The sequence below is a fragment of the Panthera pardus genome, unplaced genomic scaffold (genome assembly GCF_024362965.1).
Source record: "Panthera pardus isolate Hobbes unplaced genomic scaffold, ASM2436296v1 HiC_scaffold_15, whole genome shotgun sequence".
Classification (NCBI taxonomy): domain Eukaryota; kingdom Metazoa; phylum Chordata; class Mammalia; order Carnivora; family Felidae; genus Panthera; species Panthera pardus.
In genome coordinates this window covers 2,607,828-2,626,766 of record NW_026526710.1, presented here as the reverse complement: position 1 = coordinate 2,626,766, position 18,939 = coordinate 2,607,828, and the positions used below count along the sequence as shown (strand labels likewise).

The 18,939-nt window shown below is 49.4% G+C and overlaps 2 protein-coding genes across 4 annotated transcripts in view; one reads left to right on the top strand and one right to left on the bottom strand.

Moving 5' to 3' along the window:
• Positions 1–2,053, top strand: part of ORAI1 (ORAI calcium release-activated calcium modulator 1) — a 14,828-nt gene extending 12,775 nt beyond the window's left edge. Inside the window, exon 2 of the mRNA XM_019467541.2 lies at positions 80–2,053. Coding sequence (XP_019323086.1) covers positions 80–685 — 606 coding nt within the window. The 3' untranslated portion in view covers positions 686–2,053. The remainder of the gene's footprint in view (positions 1–79) is intronic.
• On the bottom strand, positions 821–18,939 carry MORN3 (MORN repeat containing 3). 3 transcript variants are annotated; one of them, XM_019467543.2, is made up of 7 exons: positions 18,828–18,939; positions 16,259–16,431; positions 10,874–11,031; positions 9,178–9,337; positions 6,160–6,344; positions 5,773–5,856; positions 5,207–5,443 (listed from the first exon to the last, which is right to left on the bottom strand). In XM_019467543.2, exons 2-6 carry the CDS (start codon positions 16,401–16,403, stop codon positions 5,779–5,781), a joined length of 726 nt encoding a protein of 241 aa, XP_019323088.2. In that variant the 5' UTR covers positions 16,404–16,431; positions 18,828–18,939; the 3' UTR covers positions 5,207–5,443; positions 5,773–5,778. The 3 variants fall into 3 exon arrangements, with proteins under 3 accessions (XP_019323089.2, XP_019323088.2, XP_019323087.2); XM_019467542.2 differs by having other exon boundaries at positions 18,814–18,935; XM_019467544.2 differs by lacking the exons at positions 5,207–5,443; positions 18,828–18,939 and adding an exon at positions 821–2,719 and having other exon boundaries at positions 16,259–17,584.

Below are 18,939 nucleotides of genomic sequence, written 5' to 3'. Positions count from 1 at the left end.
GGAGGGGAGCCAGGATTTGAGTGTGGTTCTGTGGGCCATGACAATCCTGGCACTCAGCCTGCCTCTCCCCTGCCCCTAGGTGGCGATGGTGGAGGTGCAGCTAGATGCCGACCATGACTACCCTCCCGGGCTGCTCATCGCCTTTAGTGCATGCACCACGGTGCTGGTGGCCGTGCACCTGTTTGCACTTATGATCAGCACCTGCATCCTGCCCAACATCGAGGCGGTGAGCAACGTGCATAACCTCAACTCGGTCAAGGAGTCACCCCATGAGCGCATGCACCGCCACATCGAGCTGGCCTGGGCCTTTTCCACGGTCATCGGCACGCTGCTCTTCCTGGCTGAAGTGGTGCTGCTCTGCTGGGTCAAGTTCTTGCCTCTCAAGAAGCAGCCCGGGCAGCTGCGGCCCACCAGCAAGCCCCCGGCCAGCGATGCAGTCGCCAACGTCAGCAGCACTGGTGGCATCACTCCGGGCCAAGCCGCCGCCATCGCCTCCACCACCATCATGGTCCCTTTTGGCCTGGTCTTCATCGTCTTTGCCGTCCACTTCTACCGCTCGTTGGTCAGCCATAAGACGGACCGACAGTTCCAGGAGCTCAACGAGCTGGCCGAGTTCGCCCGCTTGCAGGACCAGCTGGACCACAGAGGGGATCACCCCCTGACGCCCGGCAGCCACTATGCATAAGCCCTTCTGGGCCTGGGCACTTCAGATCTTTGGCCTTACGCCGCTCCCCACGACCTCGTCCTGCCCCAGCCTTAAGGACAGCCAGCTCCAGGGATTGGGCTTTTGTCAGGGGGGCAGAGAGTGGAGGGAAGAGGCTTCTTCTTCTTTATTTTTTTTTTTTAAGAGAAATGACTGCACTTTGAAACTTTCCTCTAAGAGAATAAGCACTTCCTGTTCTTCCAGCTTTGGGTTTACCTCCTGTTAGGAGGCCGCCGGTGGGAGCCTCAGTGGGGACAAATGCTCCCTTTGTCCCTCCTCCTCCCCTGTGCCAGTGCCACTTGGATGCTTCTTGTTTTTCCTGTCTTGATCCCCCTCCCCATTCAGTGTCGTGTGAGTGTGTGTGTGTGTGTGTGTGTGTGTGTGTGTGTGTGTGTCTGTATACACATAAATATACTCATAAGGGACACCTCTTGTGTCTTTGTTGAGTCTGGACTGCCTGGTATGAATTCTGGCACCCCAATCAGGTGAGCCTCTGAGAAATTTTGTTAACATTTTATTTTGAAAATTTAAAAACCTACAAAAAAGTTGCGAGAATAGCAACTAAAATACATATACAGTCAATTCTTGTCATTCATAGCAGTTGTGTTCTACAAAGTCATCATGAACACTGAATTAGTATTGAACCATTGCTCCTGTGGTTCCTATGAGGCTCTGGTCACAATATTTTGTCAGCCGTTCAATAGGTTAACCTTGTTTTATGTGTTTCTGGGTTGTTTGTTTGTTTAAAGATTTTTATTTTTAAACAATCTCTACACCCAACATGGGGCTCGAATTCACAACCCCGAGATCAAGAATTGCGTGCTTCACTGATGGAGCCAGCCAGGCACCCTACTGCCTTCTTTTTAAATAGCAAAATCGCCGGGGCACCTGGCTGCCTCCATTGGTGGAGCGTGCAGCTCTTGATCTTGGGGTTGTGAGTTCAAGCCCCACATTGGCACAAAGCCTACTTAAAATAAACATTAAAAAATTCCTAACAGTTTATTAGTAGCAAAATCGCCAACTAAAAGCACCGAATGTGAACAACGTGGCACTAAATAGACGACATGAAAAGAACACTCGCTTAGGAAAGCTGAGACAAGAAGACAGAACAGTGCCGTTTGACCTCAGCAAGGAGGCAGGTGCCCAGATGCTGAAACTGAATGATGGGGGTGAACTGTGTGTTTCTCCCCTGAGCCATGTGCATTAGTTACAGATACCACCCTTCATGCTTAGATACTTCCTTCTAAAACCAAGGACGTTTCTCCTACATAACCTCAATTCAGTGATCAAATTCAGGAAATTTGATATTGACGCAGTACTGTTTAATAACGACCTGTATGTTGACTTCTCCACGTGTCCTCATCATGTCCTTTCTAGCAGGGATTTTACCCAGGTGTTGCATTGAGCTGTCACGTCTCTTTAGTTGCTTTTAAATTTGGAACAGACTTTTCTTGTCCTTTAGGACATCGACATTTTTGGAGTCTGGGCCTGTGGTTTTGTAGAATGCCACCTCAGCCTGGCTTCCCCGATGTTGTCCCGTTACTACAATCAGGATGTTTTGGCAGGAATGTTTATCTCCATTTTGCAGATGACAAAAGTTGATGCCCAAAGAGGTTAAGTGTAATTGGCTAGAATTCGAACCAAGAAAGTCTGGCTCAGAGCCTAGCCTCTCACAAAAATCATATATGTGGATTCTGGCTTTGCTTAAGAACTTGGAAGATCCAGCAGCAGCAGGAGGACTGGTCCCACCTTCTTGCAGAGCAGCAGTGAGAAGGAACTGAGTTGCAGCCGCCTTCTTCCCCAGGAGATGTGTTTGCCACAGACCCCACCTCTCCCTCTTGTCTCACACCAGGCCAGCCTTGTTTATGTTACTTGCCTGGCTCCCCACCATGGGCCTTTGAGTTTGAGACCTCTGTGGGTCCCAGAAACACAATATAATATGGGATTTTATAAAAACAAAGTCCTCTGAGTGAAGTCAAAGTTCGTTGGGGCAAAGCGTGGCTTCAGGTTCTTGTCCTTCTGTGCAAACAGATGTGATAAGAGCAGTTTTGTGGGCTGAGTGGGGCAGGGGCGCTCCTTTTTCCTATTGCAGCTTCTTGCCTCTCTCCTGCATCTCATGCACCAGGACCTACTCTCCCCTGTCCTTGGACGGCCTTCTGACTGGGACTGAGTAGTGGGGAGCAGGGGCCCCTGTGTGAAGCTCTCCGTTGCTCCCCAGAGAAGACCTGGCCATCTTCCATGCAGCCCCGTCACCTGCCCACCTCTTTGCTTCTGCAAAGACTTGGGAGCTGGCTGCACTAACTTCTGGGCTATGACTCCAGTCTTAGGTCTTCCCTTTCCTCCTCGCCTTTCCCCTCCCCTCTTTGTTTTCTCTTTCTTTCTTTCTTTCTTTCTTTTCTTTCTTTCTTTCTTTCTTTCTTTCTTTCTTTCTTTCTTTCTTTCTTTCTTTCTTTCTTTCTTTCTTTCTTTCAGTTTTATGTTTAAGTAATCTCCACACCCAATGTGGGGCTGAAACCCACAACCCCGAGATCAAGACTCACACGCTCCAGCGACTGAGCCAGCCAGGCGCCCCTTAGGTTTATTTTCTTTCCTAAGTCAAAAAATCACCAGATTGGCTTGTAAAATGTAGCTTTCCAAGCTTTCCCCCCAGAGGTTCCAATTCAAGTTGGTCTGTGTAGATCTAGAATCTGTATTTTTAACAAGCACCCCAGGTGCTCAAAACCAGGCAACTCAGGAAAACACTGGTAGTTAAAGAACAGTCTTTAATTTCAGTTTTATTTATATTTTGGATACATAATACATTCACAGGTTCCAAATACAACAGTGAAAAGTTGCCCTTCCTCCCTGGTTCCCAGTTCTCTCCAGAGACATCCATTGTTGCCAGTGTATTTATTGTGTTCCTATCTAGAGAGATTTTTATACATAAACTAGAACACACCCTACTTTTTCTGGTGGGGAAAAAAAAAAAAAAGCTGGCCTTATATATGCTCTGCCACTGTTCTGTGCCTTCAGAGCAGACAGATCTAAGTTTAAGTACAGTTCCTTTCTAGCTTTGTGACTGGTGAACATCCCTGAACCTGTTTCCTCCTCTAATAGCAGGACACCTCATAGGTTGTTGAGGGGTCATGGGAGGAGACACATATCAGCACAGGGCCTGGCACCGAGTGAATGTTCTGTGTCCCAAGTGGGCCAGGCTCAGCTTCCTGGTGTGAGAACCATACCGAGGGTCAGGCCACCCTGCTTATGATTTAGAGGGCAGAAAGAACATCGATAGTGTCCCTGTTTATTGAGTCTTTATATCTGGCACTTGCTGAGGGCTTTATGAATATGGGGTTACAGGGTTATACTTCGGACATTGGGCTGGAAAACTATTGTAGAATGTTTGTTTATTTTTTTAATGTTTATTTTTGAAAGAGTGTAAGCAGGGGGGGGGGGGGTACAGAGCGAGGGAGACACAGAATCTGAAGCAGGCTCCAGGCTCTGAGCTGTCAGCACAGAGCTCGATATGGGGCTCGAACCCACAAACCCTGAGATCATGACCTGAGCTGAAGTCGGGAGCCCCTAGAGTATATTATAGTGTGTTTAGCAGGATCCTCAACCTCTAGCCACTAGTTGCCAGTAATCTCTTTCCCTGCCAGTTGTGACAACCAAAAATGCCTCCAGACATTGCCAAGTGTCCCCCAGCAGGGAAGGGAGACAACAGCACCCTCAGATTAGAACCACACCTTATTTCATCCTCATGTTAACCATGGTAACCTGGGTGGTAAGGACTGTTATTGTCCGGGTCTGAGGGGAGGGAACCTAGAGAACAGAGAGGTTGGGTGCCATGTCCAAGAACACACCGCTCATAAATCACTGTTGGGATTCACACCCAGGCAGTCTGACTGCTGAGCTCATGTTCCTACCCATTTTGTAAGGGTCCCTTATATCTTGCAGAATGTTGTCTAGAATTCTGCAAAGTTCTTCCTGGATCTCAGCTTCACAATTAACCTCAATACAACTTATTTGTTATTATTACATCTGTTAGCAAATCCTCAAAAACCCCTGTGAGATCTCCTAAGTGCCATTTTACAAATGGGGCAACTGAGGTCACTTAGGGTCACAAAACCAGTAAGTCAGGGGTTCATGGCCCCGGCTGCACATTAGAATTATCTGGGGAACTTTCTGAAGGCCAGGCCTCACCCCAGACAGACCAGAGTCTGAATGTGAGACCTGGGTGTCTGTAGCTTTTAAAGCTCCTGCAGGATCCTAAGGTTGAGTGTTCCTGTGTTAGGTTGAGAAGCCAGGTTCTGTCTCAACCCCAAATCTTAGTGGCCAATGTGACTAGACACCGGCTCTTCTCCCTGGAGTATCTCAAAGGTCAGAGACCTAGAGACACTTCTTCTTTCTCCCCCTCGGTAAATCCATGCAGCCCGTGGGGATGTCTGTCTTCCTCACCTAAAGTCCTTCCCAGAACTCCACCCTCTCCACCCCACCCACAATCACACGCCTCAAGCCCTGGGCTGAAGCCACCAGGTTCTTTATACTCCCGTGCTCAGGAATGGGGGCCCAGAATGAAAGCTGTAACAAGAGGATCCCCAAAGCCAGCTGGGGAGAGGATGAGCCAGTGCTGGGAGGAGTGAGGTGCCCTCTGAAGGTGCCAAGGGTGTGCCCGAGTCACCACTCATTTCTGCAGAAGCCGCACCGGTTTGAGCAGTTGGGCAACAGGCTTGAATTTCTCCAGAAGCTCTGGTGTGTTCTCTGCAGGGGCAAGGGGCTGGTGGCAGCTGGCGACCCAAAGATGCTGTATCATCACCCTCTCCTGGAACCCCACTTAACACCCACACCAGGAGGGGCTAGGACAGATGCACAAGTGCAGGCCTGGGGCAAACTACCTTACTTAAGGGCTTTCAGGAGGGACCTGGTCTTTGAGGAAATGAGTTTTGAAGGGGAGGAACCAAAAAGAACCAGCTGGATTGCAGGAGGAAAGAAACCCACCCTCTGGTCCTGCCCCTGAGCCCCTTGGCCAAAGGAGACCCCAGGAGCTTTCTCAACCACATCCGAGGGGGGAAAGTATGCCTATCCCTCACCTGGCATCAATCTTCGTCTTCCTCTGTCTTCTTGAACATGGCCAAGGCTTCCTCCAGCACACCATTAGGGTCTAGAATTTCGATCTGGAGGGAAGCAGTAAGGGGTTGGATTGGGGAGCATGGAAGGCCCAGGCCGCCATCCTGTGGGGTGCTGCCCACCTTGTGGGGTGCTGCCGACTCTGGAAGTGCTATCTGCCTTGGGCGCTGCCAGTCTCTGTGGGGATGCCCCGACTGAAAACAAAATCTGGTTTGTTCCCTGGCTGGGCTGGGCTGGGCTAGGCCTGGCCGGGCTGGATGTGCCTGGGTGTGTGTGGGTGGTTGGGGGGGGGAGGTACTGTTTTCTGTCTCTCTGGGTGTGGCCACAGGGCCCTGGTGGGTGCTGCCCACCTTAGGAATGGGGAACTGGGTGGGCTCAGGGGCCTCATCACGGCCAAAGTCAATCATTGTGCCACACTTGGCCACGTCGTCCACCCAGAAGCCTTCAAACAGCTGACCGTGGTCCAGGTGGAAGAAACGGCCCGACCCATTCTTCATGCCTCTCTGCCAGTAGCCCTCATAGCGGTTCCCGTTCTCTGGGGGAAAGGACAGGGTCACTTGGGTGCTGGGCACACCTAACCAGGCCCCACTAGCAGGTTGGCCCCTCCGCATGCCCCTGTGCCCACAGGGAAGCCAGAAGGAGACCAAGATGTTGAAAGTGCCCTGGGCTGGGCTGCCTGGAGTCTGGGAGGCTCGAACTATAAACATCAGAGCCTAGGGGTGTCAATGGCTTCCGGAATCAGAGCCGGTCCAAGTCTTGCCTCCACTACTTGCCTGAATTTGGATGAGCAACATCGTTTCCTATTTATACAAAATGTAGCTACCGACATAAAGAGGCAATGTTTTTCCAGCACTCATTCTGCGCATGGTTCTTTGCTATGTTTCTGACCTCACGCACTCCTCACAAAAACAGTTCTATGAAGGATAACGGACTCCATTTTTACAGATGGAGCTTGAAATCTCAGGGAGTTTGACTGACGTGCTCAAGGTCACAGAGCTAGGAAGTGTCAGAGACAAGATTTGAAGCCAAGGGCTGTTCATCCCAGGAGACCACGCTCTTAATCATGAATTAACTCTCCTGCTCAACGGGTGGTGGTGGTGCTGCAAAAGGAGTAATAATAAAGCTAGCACTTCTCCGCTGAGACACTCGCAGCCGTGTGGTCTCGGGCAAATCACTCGACCATTCTGTCTCATTTCCTCATTTGTAAAATGGGAATAACAGTAACACCTACCTCACAGAATTGCGGTGGAGGTTAAATAAGTCAAAACACAGAAAGGGCTTAGAAGGATACTGGATAAACTCTAGGTCAGAGGTCAGCAGACTTTTTCTGTGAAGGGGCAGATGGTATTTTCTGCTTTGTGTGTCCCATGTTCTCTGTCACAGCCACTCAACTCTGCCATCGAATCATGAAAGCAGCGTGGACAATGTGTAAATGTATGAGCAAGTCAGTGTGCCAATAAAACTTTACTTACCAAAACGTACGTGGAGCTGGATTTGGATTTGGTTCAAGGATTGTAATTTGCTGACACTTGCTACCTCCAAGTATGAGCTAGAATATTGTCGAACACTTACTATTACGTGTCAGGCACCATGCTAAGCCCTCCACAAACCTCAGTGAACCTTCACAATACCCTACTTAAGTTTTATTTTTATCCTTACTTTGCAGATGAGAAAACCAAAGCGCGAGAGTTTAAGCAAATTGCCCAAGGTCACGTAGGTAGTAAGAGCTTGCGGTGGGATTTGAACCCAGGCAAGCTGTCTCCAGAGTCTGGGCCACTAGAAATGATGCACTTAGAACCCTTACACTATGTGTGGCCGCAGCAGGTGCTCGCTAAATGCAGGCTATCAGATGCTCACTGAAAGCAGGCACGGCACTGGGTGCCCGGGGGATTGAGGACGACAGACCGAAGTGACTGGATTAACCCTCCTCAGTGGCCCCAATGCCTCAGTTTGGCCAAATCTCACTGGAAGTTGGAATCTTGAGTTGTCAGGAGACTGAGCTCTGGTCTGTGTCCTCACTAAGAGCACTTACTATGTGCCAGGCATTGGGGAAACAGTGGGGAACAAAATAAATACACAGTCCAGGTCCTTATGCAGCTCACAGTCTGGAGAGACAATGGCCCTAGCTTTATAGATAGCCCACTATGCGCCAGACGTGTTCATAGCACCTACAAAGTGGGTACTACTCTCATTCCCATTTTACAGGTGAGGTAACTGAGGCACCGACACAAAGAAACTTGCCCGAGGTTATACACCTAGCGCTAAAAAGGAAAGGAAGCAAGCAGGTGCTGAGGAGAATGTGCTTTAGTGGAGTGAACAGGGAAGGCCTCTCTGAGGAGGAGACAGTGCAAAGACCTGGAGGATCTTCTTTCTATTGCGGGGAAGAGAGAACTGCAGTGCAAGGGCCCTGAGGCAGAAAGCGTGGGAGGAACTGGAAGAACACGAGTGTGGCTGAAATGAAGGGATTCCCAGAGGAAGACGTGGGAAGCACAATTAGGTGAGGAGGGCCAGATGGTGCTGCCTACGGACGGTTGAAAGCAGGGCAGCCACCAGGTCCAATCTGTAAAATATTCATGCTGGTTGCTATGTAGGGAATGGGTTAATTCCTGACGCTAAGGCAGTTTACTTGACTGATTACTCTTTCCTCTGTTCTTTCCCAGCTCAATGCCTATCAGGTTCCTTCTCTTCCTTCAAGTCTTCTGTTCAAATGTCACCTCTTGAGGGAGACATTCCCTGACCATAAGTCAATCTAAATCGCTCCTGTCCACAACTCCTTTGTCATCCAACACACCTTTCTATTTTCAAGGGATATTCCTTAGCACTTTGGATCTAACGACTAACAGACTGCATTGACCTTGAGCAAGTCACTTAACCTCTCTGTACCTCAGTTCATCTGTAAAATCGGGCTAAGAGTATCTATCTTATAGGACCATAGCGAGGATTAAGTGAGCTCAGTGCTGTGTAAGCATAGACTATGATTATTACCATAAGAAAATGTCTTAATTGTTGATGTTTATTGTTAGGCTCCCCCTTTCGAATATAAGCTCCCAGGAGGGCACCTGGGTGGCTCAGTCGGTTGAGAGTCAGATTCTTGATTTTAGCTCAGGTCATGATCTCACCATTGGTGAGATTGAGGCTGGGTCAGGCTCTGTGCTGTCAGCTTGGAGACCATTTGTGATTCTCTCTCTCCCTCTCTCTCTGCCCCTCCCCCACTCTGTCTCAAAATAAAGAAATAAACTTAAAAAAAGAAAAAAGGAATATAAATTCTTTGAGGGCAGGGATCTGGTCCTGTCGTTCATCTTAGCTGGAGCTGGAGAAAGGGTTGTGGGTGGGGCGTGGCCAGCAGGCTATTGGGGCGGGGCACTTACTCAGGCGCAACATGCCCTCCCCATTCGGCTTGTCCTTCAACCACTGGCCCTCGTAGATGTCGCCGTTACTGTAGTACATGCGGCCCCACCCGCTGCGCTGGTCGCCACACCACTCACCCTCGTAATACTCCTTGGGTCCGAAAAACTGAATCCCATAGCCCTGAAAGCACGAAGGTGTCCCTGTTCATGGCGTCCCCAACACCAGGAAAGTCACCCCCATCTTCCCTGGCACCCAAGCCACACCCTGGCTACTTCCCTGTTTCCTCCCTCAGCCCTACATCCCAAGCTCATGGTCGTGAATTGAAAAAGCTCCCCGGGTTGTCCCATTGCCCTCCACCCCTATGCTGTCACCTTCATGCAGCCCAGTATCTCATCTCTGCTCCTCACGGGTCCCGTTCCTCCAACTCTCCCATTCTCCCCTCCTCATGCATCCCCCAGTAAGCAGCTAGACGGATCTTTACATCGCACATCTGATCATGTTTGCCCCCTCTCCTCAGCTTTGATTTGACCCTATTAAAAGTCACAGATGCTTCTGAGAGAATCCCATCAGTTATGGACTTTCTCCCCAGAAAAATGAACACCACAACTACAGAGAATCATGGACTCCCCGCAGATCACACCTAAGGAAGTTGGGTTAAGCAGCCCATCTACCCCTCAAAATCCTGATTCTCCACATAGCCTTCAAGGCCCCCCACCTACCCCTCCCCCCTCACTCCTACCTGTGGGCACACACACCTTGCTGTTTGACACATTCTTTGCTCCTTCCACTTTGCTACTTCCTCTTCTCCTTTTTTCCCTCCCTGTTTAAGTCTTTGTACCTTTTGGCATCACCTCCTGCAGGAAGCCTGCCCTGAATTCTCAATTCCTGTGGGCTCCCTGTGAAAACCTCTATCCTAACACCATATTAAATGTGAATTGTTTATTTTGGGACCTCTCTCCCTACTGGCCAGTAAACAGTTTCAGAGCAGAGATCATGAAATCCTGAGCTCTACCACTTGCCGGCAGTGTGTGACCCCAGGCAAGGCACTTCACCTCTCTGAGCTTGTTTCCTTATGAATAAAATGAGTGATGATGATGATGACGACATTGTGAGTTAGTTGAAGCATCATATGCTGTGATTCTGGCATTGCAATAGCAGTTGTTCAATAGCAGCACTGTGTTATTATCTGTCTCTATGGCCTATGGTGAGGGGTCAGGCACTTATGGGTTGAGGATATGCCTCTGGCTGGCTTCTACCTCCAGGACCTTCCTTTCTTGTTCTGTGGCCAAGGGTGTGGCCTCTGCTTTCTTGCTCCCACTTTTCCTACCCCCTTCTTGTTCAGGCCCAACAGAAGGGGGATTCTTAGAAAGGAATGCCCAGGGAAAAGAAAGCCAGGAAATGAGTGGGGGAGATGGGGGAGGAGACTTGGCCCCCACACAGCCTGGCTGGCTTTTTGTAGCCACAGGGTTTCATGGGCTCCTCCCTGGGCCCTCTCCTCTTGCTTCCTGTTTCCTGGGTTTTGTTCTGAGAACCCTTGATGATTCCCCACCCCTTCCTTCTCCCACGCACACAGTGCCCTTGTCCTCCTTCCCTCAACCCTTCCCCCCTTTTCTCCCAGGCCTCTCTGACTGCTCCCCCTAAACACACACACACACACACACACACAGCCTGGTTTCAGCCTGGCCCACACCCCAGAGCATGATGGGAACCACTCACCGATTTTTTATCATCTTTCCACCAGCCAGAGTATACTTTCCTATACTTTCCCTTCTCTTGGTCAGGATTGCTGAGGGTGCCATAGCCATCTCGCTTCCCAAACTTCCAGTCTCCCTCATAGATGGCTCCTTTTTTCTTCCAGATCTGTGTTCCTTTTCCTGATGACACAGAGACGGGCCAAGATTGCAGACACAGCAGCCATGGGGCTGGAGGGGCAGATGCTGTGTCTGCCTTGGTCTCAGGGGCTGCCTTGGTGTTCTCAAGGGCTGGGCCAGGGTCTGTGCCTCTAGACACCCACCAGTAGGGAAAACACCAAGAAAGTTCCATTTCTACAAATAGCAGTTCTCCAGTCCTTTGCTCTGAAACCAGATTGCTCTAACAAATCCCAAGTAGAAATCTGCCACTTCTTTTTCTCTTAATAATAATAAGCTTTGTCTCTTTTTTTCTATTTTAATATTTTTTTTTCAACGTTTTTTTTTTTTTTTTTTTTTTTTTTATTTATTTTTGGGACAGAGAGAGACAGAGCATGAACGGGGGAGGGGCAAAGAGAGAGGGAGACACAGAATCGGAAACAGGCTCCAGGCTCCGAGCCATCAGCCCAGAGCCTGACGCGGGGCTCGAACTCACGGACCGCGAGATCGTGACCTGGCTGAAGTCGGACGCTTAACCGACTGCGCCACCCAGGCGCCCCTCTATTTTAATATTTTTAATGTTGATTTATTTTTGAGAGAGACAGAGACAGAGTGTGAGCGGGGGAGGGGCAGAGAGAGAGAGGGAGACACAGAATCCGAAGCAGGCTCCAGGCTTCGGAGCTGTCAGCACAGAGCCCGACTCGGGGCTCGAACTCATGAATCATGAAATCATGACCTGAGCCGAAGTCGGACACTTAACCGACTGAGCCACCCAGGTGCCCCTAGCTTTATCTCTTAATAATACAGAATGATTATGCCAGATGGCCAGAATTTCTAGAAAATATTCTGCATATTTCTTCAGTTCTCCAGAACACACATGGGGACCCTCTCCTACCACTCCTGCTTCGTCTGTGTCTTCCACTCCCACCTTCCAGACTGCTCTCCAACCACTATGGCTTCCATGCTGTTCCTGGATCCTGCCAGATATGCTTCTGCCTCAGGGCCTTTATACCTGCTTATCCTTTGGCCTAGAATGCTCTTCTCCAAATATTCACTCACTCCCTACCTCCTGCAAGTCTCTGTTCAAATCTTTCTCAGTGAGGCTTACCCTGACCAACCCTTGTAAAATCACAAGCCTATCTTCCTCTCTTACCCTGCTCTGTTTCTTTCCATACCCCTTATCAACTCCTAACCTAACAGACAATTCACTCACTTATCATTTATTGTCTATTGTCTAGCTCTCCATGAGGAGAATGTGCACTCTCTGAGGACACAGACTTTGGTCCGGTCTGCTCACCGCTCTATTCCCAGCACCGAGGAACAGTGCCTGGCAAGTTCCAGGAGACAAATACATGCGGAACAAAGACATTTGTTGAACAAAAGGATGAGTAAAATATTTGTGGAGTACCTATATGGGCCAATTCATGTCTTGGTCCTTGGTAGCTCAGGAACAAATCCAACATTGTCCCTGTGAGCTTTCTGATCTTGCACAAATAACTTAATGTTATTAAGTTCCTCAATGTTATTAAGCTCCTCATCGGTAAAAGGGAGATGAGAGAATCTCATGGGGTTGTTCTATCACTAAATTCATTAATGTATGGAAAGCACTTAGAACAGTGCCTGCAAATAGGAAAGATGTTACCAATTATTTTTGCCCTTGAGGTAGAGCCCTCACTGGGTTGTCTATACCTGTCCTCCTTCTAATTTTATTCCTTTTGGGGAACCAGCACCTCCCAAACTCTCAATCCCTAAGGTTTGTATGGATCAGACTCCTCCCCCTGGCAAGGCTAGCCAATCAGCCCGGGCCACTGTGATTGGTTCAATGAAGGGCATGTGATTCAAGTTGGTCTAATGAGACTGCCTCTGGGATGACGGCAAATTTACCACCTCCTAAAAGGTCCTTTTTTTTTTTTTTTAGTTTATTTACTTATTTTGAGCGAGAGAGAGTGCAGGAGTGGCAGAGAGAGAGAGAGAGAGAGAGAGAATTCCAAGCAGGCTCCGTACTGGCAGTGTGGAGCCCTAGGCGGGGCTCAAACCCACAAACCATGAGATCATGACCCTAGCGGAAACCAAGAGCAGATGCTCAATGAACTGAGCCCCCCATGCGCCCCAGTAAGGTCCTTCGTGGTTGGAAACCTTGCCCTGCCTGCCCTTTCCCCTGGCTCTCTCTGCTCTGGGCACATGGGCTTCCAGTCAGTTCCAAAAACAAGACTGAACAAGACAATACAGCCCAAAGCCTTCCATTCTGATTCCACCATCTAGAAGATATGCTCTTCTACCAAGTGAATCCTTATCCTTTTGCACTCAGCTCAAATATCACCTCTCTGTGTTCTCATGGCTGCCTTTGTGTCTCCTCTCTGGCCCTCTTCACATCCTGATGCCACACTTTTATTTTTATTTTTTTGATGCAAAATAGCCTTGTTTTATTATGTACAGACTATATATAAACAAACCATCCACTCTGAAAACAGTAGGTTCTGGCTTTTCCCAGGGCCCTCAGAAGCGTCTGGGAGACAGTTCCTTCCCCAGAGAGGAGTGTGTGTGTGTGTGTGTGTGTGTGTGTGTGTGTGAGAGAGAGAGAGAGAGAGAGAGAGAGAGAGAGATCTAGCCACATGCTTCTCCTTGCCTAAAATCTTACACTTTGGCTCCAGCTTCTCTGGTCCAGGAGGAGGTCTCAGCCTGGGGCAGGCATAAGCCAATCACTCAACTTCTTTTTTTTTTTTTAAGTTTATTTATTTTGAGAGAGAGAGAGAGCATGAGCAGGGCAGGGGCAAAGAGAGAAGGAGAGGGAGAATCCCAAGCAGGCTCTGTGCTGTCAGCACAGAGTCCAATGAGGAGCTTGAACTCACAAACCATGAGATCATGACCTGAGCTGAAATCAAGAATCAGATGGTTAACCAACTGAGCCACCCAGGCGCCCCTCAATCACTCAACTTCTATCTTATTCTTCTGCAAAGAATCGAGGAAGGATTGCCACTCTGCTGGGTAAAAATGCTTATAGACATTGGTCTTATTCTGAATCTGTTTTGGGATATCTTGACAGTAACTCTCCTCATCTTAGGCCATAGCTTTATAGTCGTCCCCATGGTTCTCCACCATGTCACTGAGATGTCACTGACATGTCATGTCGCATACATAGTCACTGAGTTTTCGAGACAGCATGTTTCCTTTTTTTTTCTGGGAGGCTGGCTTCTGCCTCCATGTCATTTACCACATAGGTATGTGACCCTCAGTAAATAATTTCTTCTCTCCGAGTCCCAATTTCCTCTTCTCTAAAATGGGGTATTACTTACTGTGTGGCTTCTCTGTGAGACTGGAGCTCCCTGGGGGCTGGCATTAAGCAGATGCCCAGTACAGGGCCTGGCATGGACTAGGAGTGCAATGGGTGTTAGCAGAGTGAATGAATGAACAGGCTGGGGAAGCACTAGCCACTCCAATCCTTGCCCTGAATGATGATGACTTTTGACTGCTTCCAGGCTGCTTACACCACAGCAATCCCCTGTCAGCGTGGTCAAAGGCACGTCTTGAAGAGAGGGGAGGCTGGGTCTGGATTCTCTGACAGGTCCATTTTCTGGAGCCCCAGCCCAATCAGCTCTATGCCTCCAGGGTCCTAGGGGAGGCAGGACTCACACAGAAGAAGGGCTCAGAGGGCCTTGTCAACCCATGAGTTCATATCACAGGTGGGGCAGCTGAGATCCAGAGAATGGGAGATGGCTTACCCAAAATCACACAGCTATTCAGTGGTAGAGCCAGGGTCGGAACTTCAGGATCCTGATTCCTAGTTTAGGGCCTTGTCTACCTCACCTGCTGCCCACAGGGACTAAAGCACACAAACAGGCATCTTTAACTGCACACAAAGCCCGGAGTAGCTGCATAAAGTCTGGCCTTTAAGTCAGTGCTGAGTGGTGGTGTTGTGTCGCACATTGGGTGGGGTGAGCTTTGGAGTGCTTCCGGACAAGGAAAGTTCTCAGGAGTGGTGATCCCTGCCACGCTCAGGCCTCAAAGAACACTCAAGAAGTTCCCCTTCTGTACAGACCCTGGGCTACACACTTGATAGACGTCATCTCTTATCTTTACTGATATGTATTTTCCCACTTTACAGATTGGAACACTGAGGCTCAGAGTGGGGTAATTAGTTCCTCAAGGCCAGAGTTGGTGAAGCTGAGATTCTGACCCAGCTTTATGGACTCCAAAGTGCTTAACTCAGGAAGGCAGGACAGAAAAGTGGTTAAGAACATAGCATCTGGATTTCAAATCCTGAGTGAGAAGCCATACCATCTGTTTGGAATAAAAATTTGTTTTTTGGGGGATGCCTGGCTGGCTCTGTCAGAAGAGAATGTGACTCTTGACCTTGAGGCCATGAGTTTGAACTCCATGTTGGGTGTAGAGATTACAAGAGTTTGAACTCATGACCCCAAGATCAAGAGTCACATGCTTGGGGCACCTGGGTGGCTCAGTCGGTTAAGTGTCCAACTCTTGGTTTCAGCTCAGGTCATGATCTCATGGTTTGTGAGTTCGAGCCCCGCATCAGGCTTCACACTGACAGTATGGAGCCTGCTTGGGATTCTCTCCCTCTCTCTCTGCCCCTCCCCTGCTCGCTCTCTCTATCTCTCTCTCAAAATAAATAAATAAACTTAAAAAAAAAAAAGAGTCACATGCTCTACTAACTGAACCATCTAGGTGCCCCTAAATAAATAAAACTTAAAAACACTTGATTTTCTTCAGGGCTGATTTTGTACCACAAGGACCACCATGCTGTTTGCTGGTTAAAGCTACAGTTAAATTTGAAGCCCCAGCTAGTTGTGTGTGTATGTGCTTGTGTGTGTGTGTCCTCTCTCACTCATTACTGGTCAGACCCCCACATCAGAGCTCTTTGGATCACCACTGCAAGTGGTTTGGGGGGCTCCTTTTCCTCCTGCTAACCAGGCCCAACTTAGCCCAGGTCTCAGAGGGTAAGGACTATGCTGGAGTCCCTAGAACCCAGGCTGTGGTTATGGTTGGTATCTCAAGACCACTTTGTCCCGCGTTGGTCCCTGGTCATCTAAAGTCAGGGTTGAGTTTGGTTCCAGAGCCCCAGGCTGTGGAGGCCCCCAGCTGGTCCAGGTCAGCAGCATTTACCCCCTGGGGGAGCCTTGGTGACATATCTTATGATATCTTACGTCCCTGACAAGCTCTGCCAGCTACTTCCTTGGCCCCAATCACCCACCATGGCCCAGACTCCATACTCCCAAGCCCCTGAAGATCCCCCACTCACCATGTTTCATATTGTCCTTCCATTGGCCCACATAGCAGTCACCATTGACAGCATTCACCTGGTGCCTCAGTCCATTCTTTTGGGCCTTCTGGTCCCACTCCTTCCACAGGGGCTCCGACTTTTGCAGGCACTTGGAGTTAGGCATGTTGGCTGCTTCTGCGGGACCAGAGGTGCTGGCAAAGGGTTAGGGACATCAGGGGCTCAGTGTGTCCCTAGTAATGCCAGGATCCCGGGGCTTCCTGGGGAGGCACTTGTCTGAGCCCAAATGGTGTGAGTCATGTGTGTTTGGAGTCCCCGGGCAGATGAGCAGCCATTTGGGGGGGATCCTTCTGCACTAGACTGGCCCGTGTCTGTCATCTCCTTTGCATCTCTAGGGCCTCCCTGAGGTGGGTCTGATGGCACAATTGCTTGGGAACCCAGGGAAACCAGTAGAGCAGGGGGGTTTGTGATGACAAAGCTGTCCCCCACCGATGGTTGAAAGTCACATATTTAATAACCAATATGACCAGTCAGAGTGGATGCTGGTCCTAAGTCTAGAGCCTGGCCTGGAGCCCCCAGTGGTGAGCAGTGGGATTCACTCAGGGAGAGTTGGGGGGAGAAGAGCTTAGCCAGGCCAATCTGGGCAGGCGGACAGTTGCTGTAGCAGAGCCCACAGGGACACCTTCTCTGCACCCAGCACCCAATACTGTAGTTCTTTTGGTCCTGCCTTATCCGTTAGCGGGTACTGGAAAGGCTCAGGGCCTGGCTTTTGAAGTGGTCAGGAAAGCCCACCAACTAAGGATACTACATCTCGGGTGACCAACTGTCCGGGTTTGCCTAGGATTGAGGGGTTTCCTAGGAATTTGGATTTCAGTGCCAAAACTGGGCTGATCCCAGGCACACCAGGATGGACGGTCATCCTTTTATCTATGACCTCTGCCCTCTGCCCAGATATTCTACTTGTCTGCCTTATTACCTGCTTAGGTTTTCCCATCAGACCAGGGCTCTCCTTCCTGCCACGCCTGATGGGGTTGCAGGGAATCTTTGGGTGGTCTAAGGTCCCTCTGTCGTCTGGGACCCCACCGCCTGTGCTCTTCATGTCCTCAAGATCTCCAGTGAGGACATTCATGTCTATCTGTGCATCTCGGCGCAGCTCGTACAAGGTGATAAAAATGGTCTCCTCCCAATCAGGGGATCTGTTTCCCCTCAGCAAATACCATCTATCCTGCTCCATGGGTTTGGGCAATACTCACACGTGCCAGTGGAGCTGGCAGAAGGGGCTAGAGTGAAATATTTAACCAATATCCTGATAGGTACTGACCAATTAGAATGACCTCTGGGCTGAGCAGGTTTCAGGAGGTCATGGTATCTCAAGCATCCAACCACCCACAGCCAGCACCCTGTGGGTATGCAACCTGTGTAGTCGAACAGGGCCCACCCTTAGAAGGGCCTGTGCTTGGTTTATTCCTTTGATGTTACTGTTTTTTAATTCTATTTTTTAAAAAAAAATTTTAAATGTTTATTATTGAGATACAGAGAGACACAGAGTGTGAGCAGGGGAGAGGTAGAGAGAGGGGGAGACACAGAATCCGAAGCAGGCTCCAGGCTCCGAGCTGTCAGCACAGAGCCCGACGCGGGGCTCGAACTCACAAACTGTGAGATCATGACCTGAGCCGAAGTCGGTCGCCCAACCGACTGAGCCACCCAGGTGCCCCACTGTTTTTTAATTCTTAATATTTTGTGGGTGAGGGCCCCCTTTTCCATTTTGCACTGGGCCCACACATCAAGAAGTTCCTTCTGTTGGGCTACAGCAGGGTCTCCAGGAGTCTGACCAGGCTGACCAAGCACACAGGCTGGCATTTATTTTGACAATCGTGCCTAGGAACAGGGTAAGTCCCTCCTGGTAAAGAAAACAGCAAGGGGAAAAGCTGGGAGGGAGTAAAGGGTCTCAGGCCTTAAATTTAATGTGTTTTTTTCCCCTCCCATTTCCTAGTACCACCTGTATGATGATGGATTTTTATATGTAAATTAATTCACTTTTAAAAATCAATATATTTATCATGTGAAGAAAGAGACTTCACATGTCATTACTATAAATGGAAAAGGAGCGTCAGATACCCTAAGGGGAAGGTACTGTAAAAATTGAAATACTATAAAGAAACCAACTTAAGTCTTAGCTAGATATTGTGGCTTACTGAAGTTGAGTTTAGCAAATGTTCAGAAAGTTGGTAGTGTCATATTACCCCCAAACTGACACTTTCTCCTTGGCTTACTCAGAAGTGTAAGAGAACCTAGAACCTAATAACTTTTTTACGATGTCACTGGGTGTTACTTAAGGCCTCATCAGTGTAGTATAAAATCATCCTCTGTCCCACACTTTCCCGGGAACACAGGTTCAACTCAAGAGGAGCTTGCGGTCTTAATATGTGAGACACTGACAGGGAAGGAAGCCTTATGAGGCGGTGCGCGGACTCTGCCCCATAGTTTGTATACTAAATCGCAATAAACCACAACGGAAGGTGGAGGGGCGGGGCCCAGATGGCTGAGGGTCCGTCCCGAGCCCCCACCCCACTCACCTGCGCCAGCTCACCTGCGAGGCGGAACCTGGATCCTCAGCCCCGGGGGCGAGAGCGGTGGGGTCTCAGCCTCCAGCTTCAGTCGCCGAGTGCAGCTCGCGCCTAGGCGTCCCTGGCCCGGCTGGG

Bases quoted from the DNA above. Each gene is read 5' to 3' on its own strand.
- MORN3 (XM_019467543.2), bottom strand. From the start codon at position 16,403: ATGCCTAACTCCAAGTGCCTGCAAAAGTCGGAGCCCCTGTGGAAGGAG. The intron at 9,338-10,873 runs GTGAGTGGTTCC...TCGTGCTTTCAG, and splicing joins GGAAAGATGATAAAAAATCG to GGCTATGGGATTCAGTTTTT. The intron at 5,857-6,159 runs GTGGGCAGCACC...GCTTCCCTCCAG, and splicing joins CCCAGTTCCCCATTCCTAAG to ATCGAAATTCTAGACCCTAA.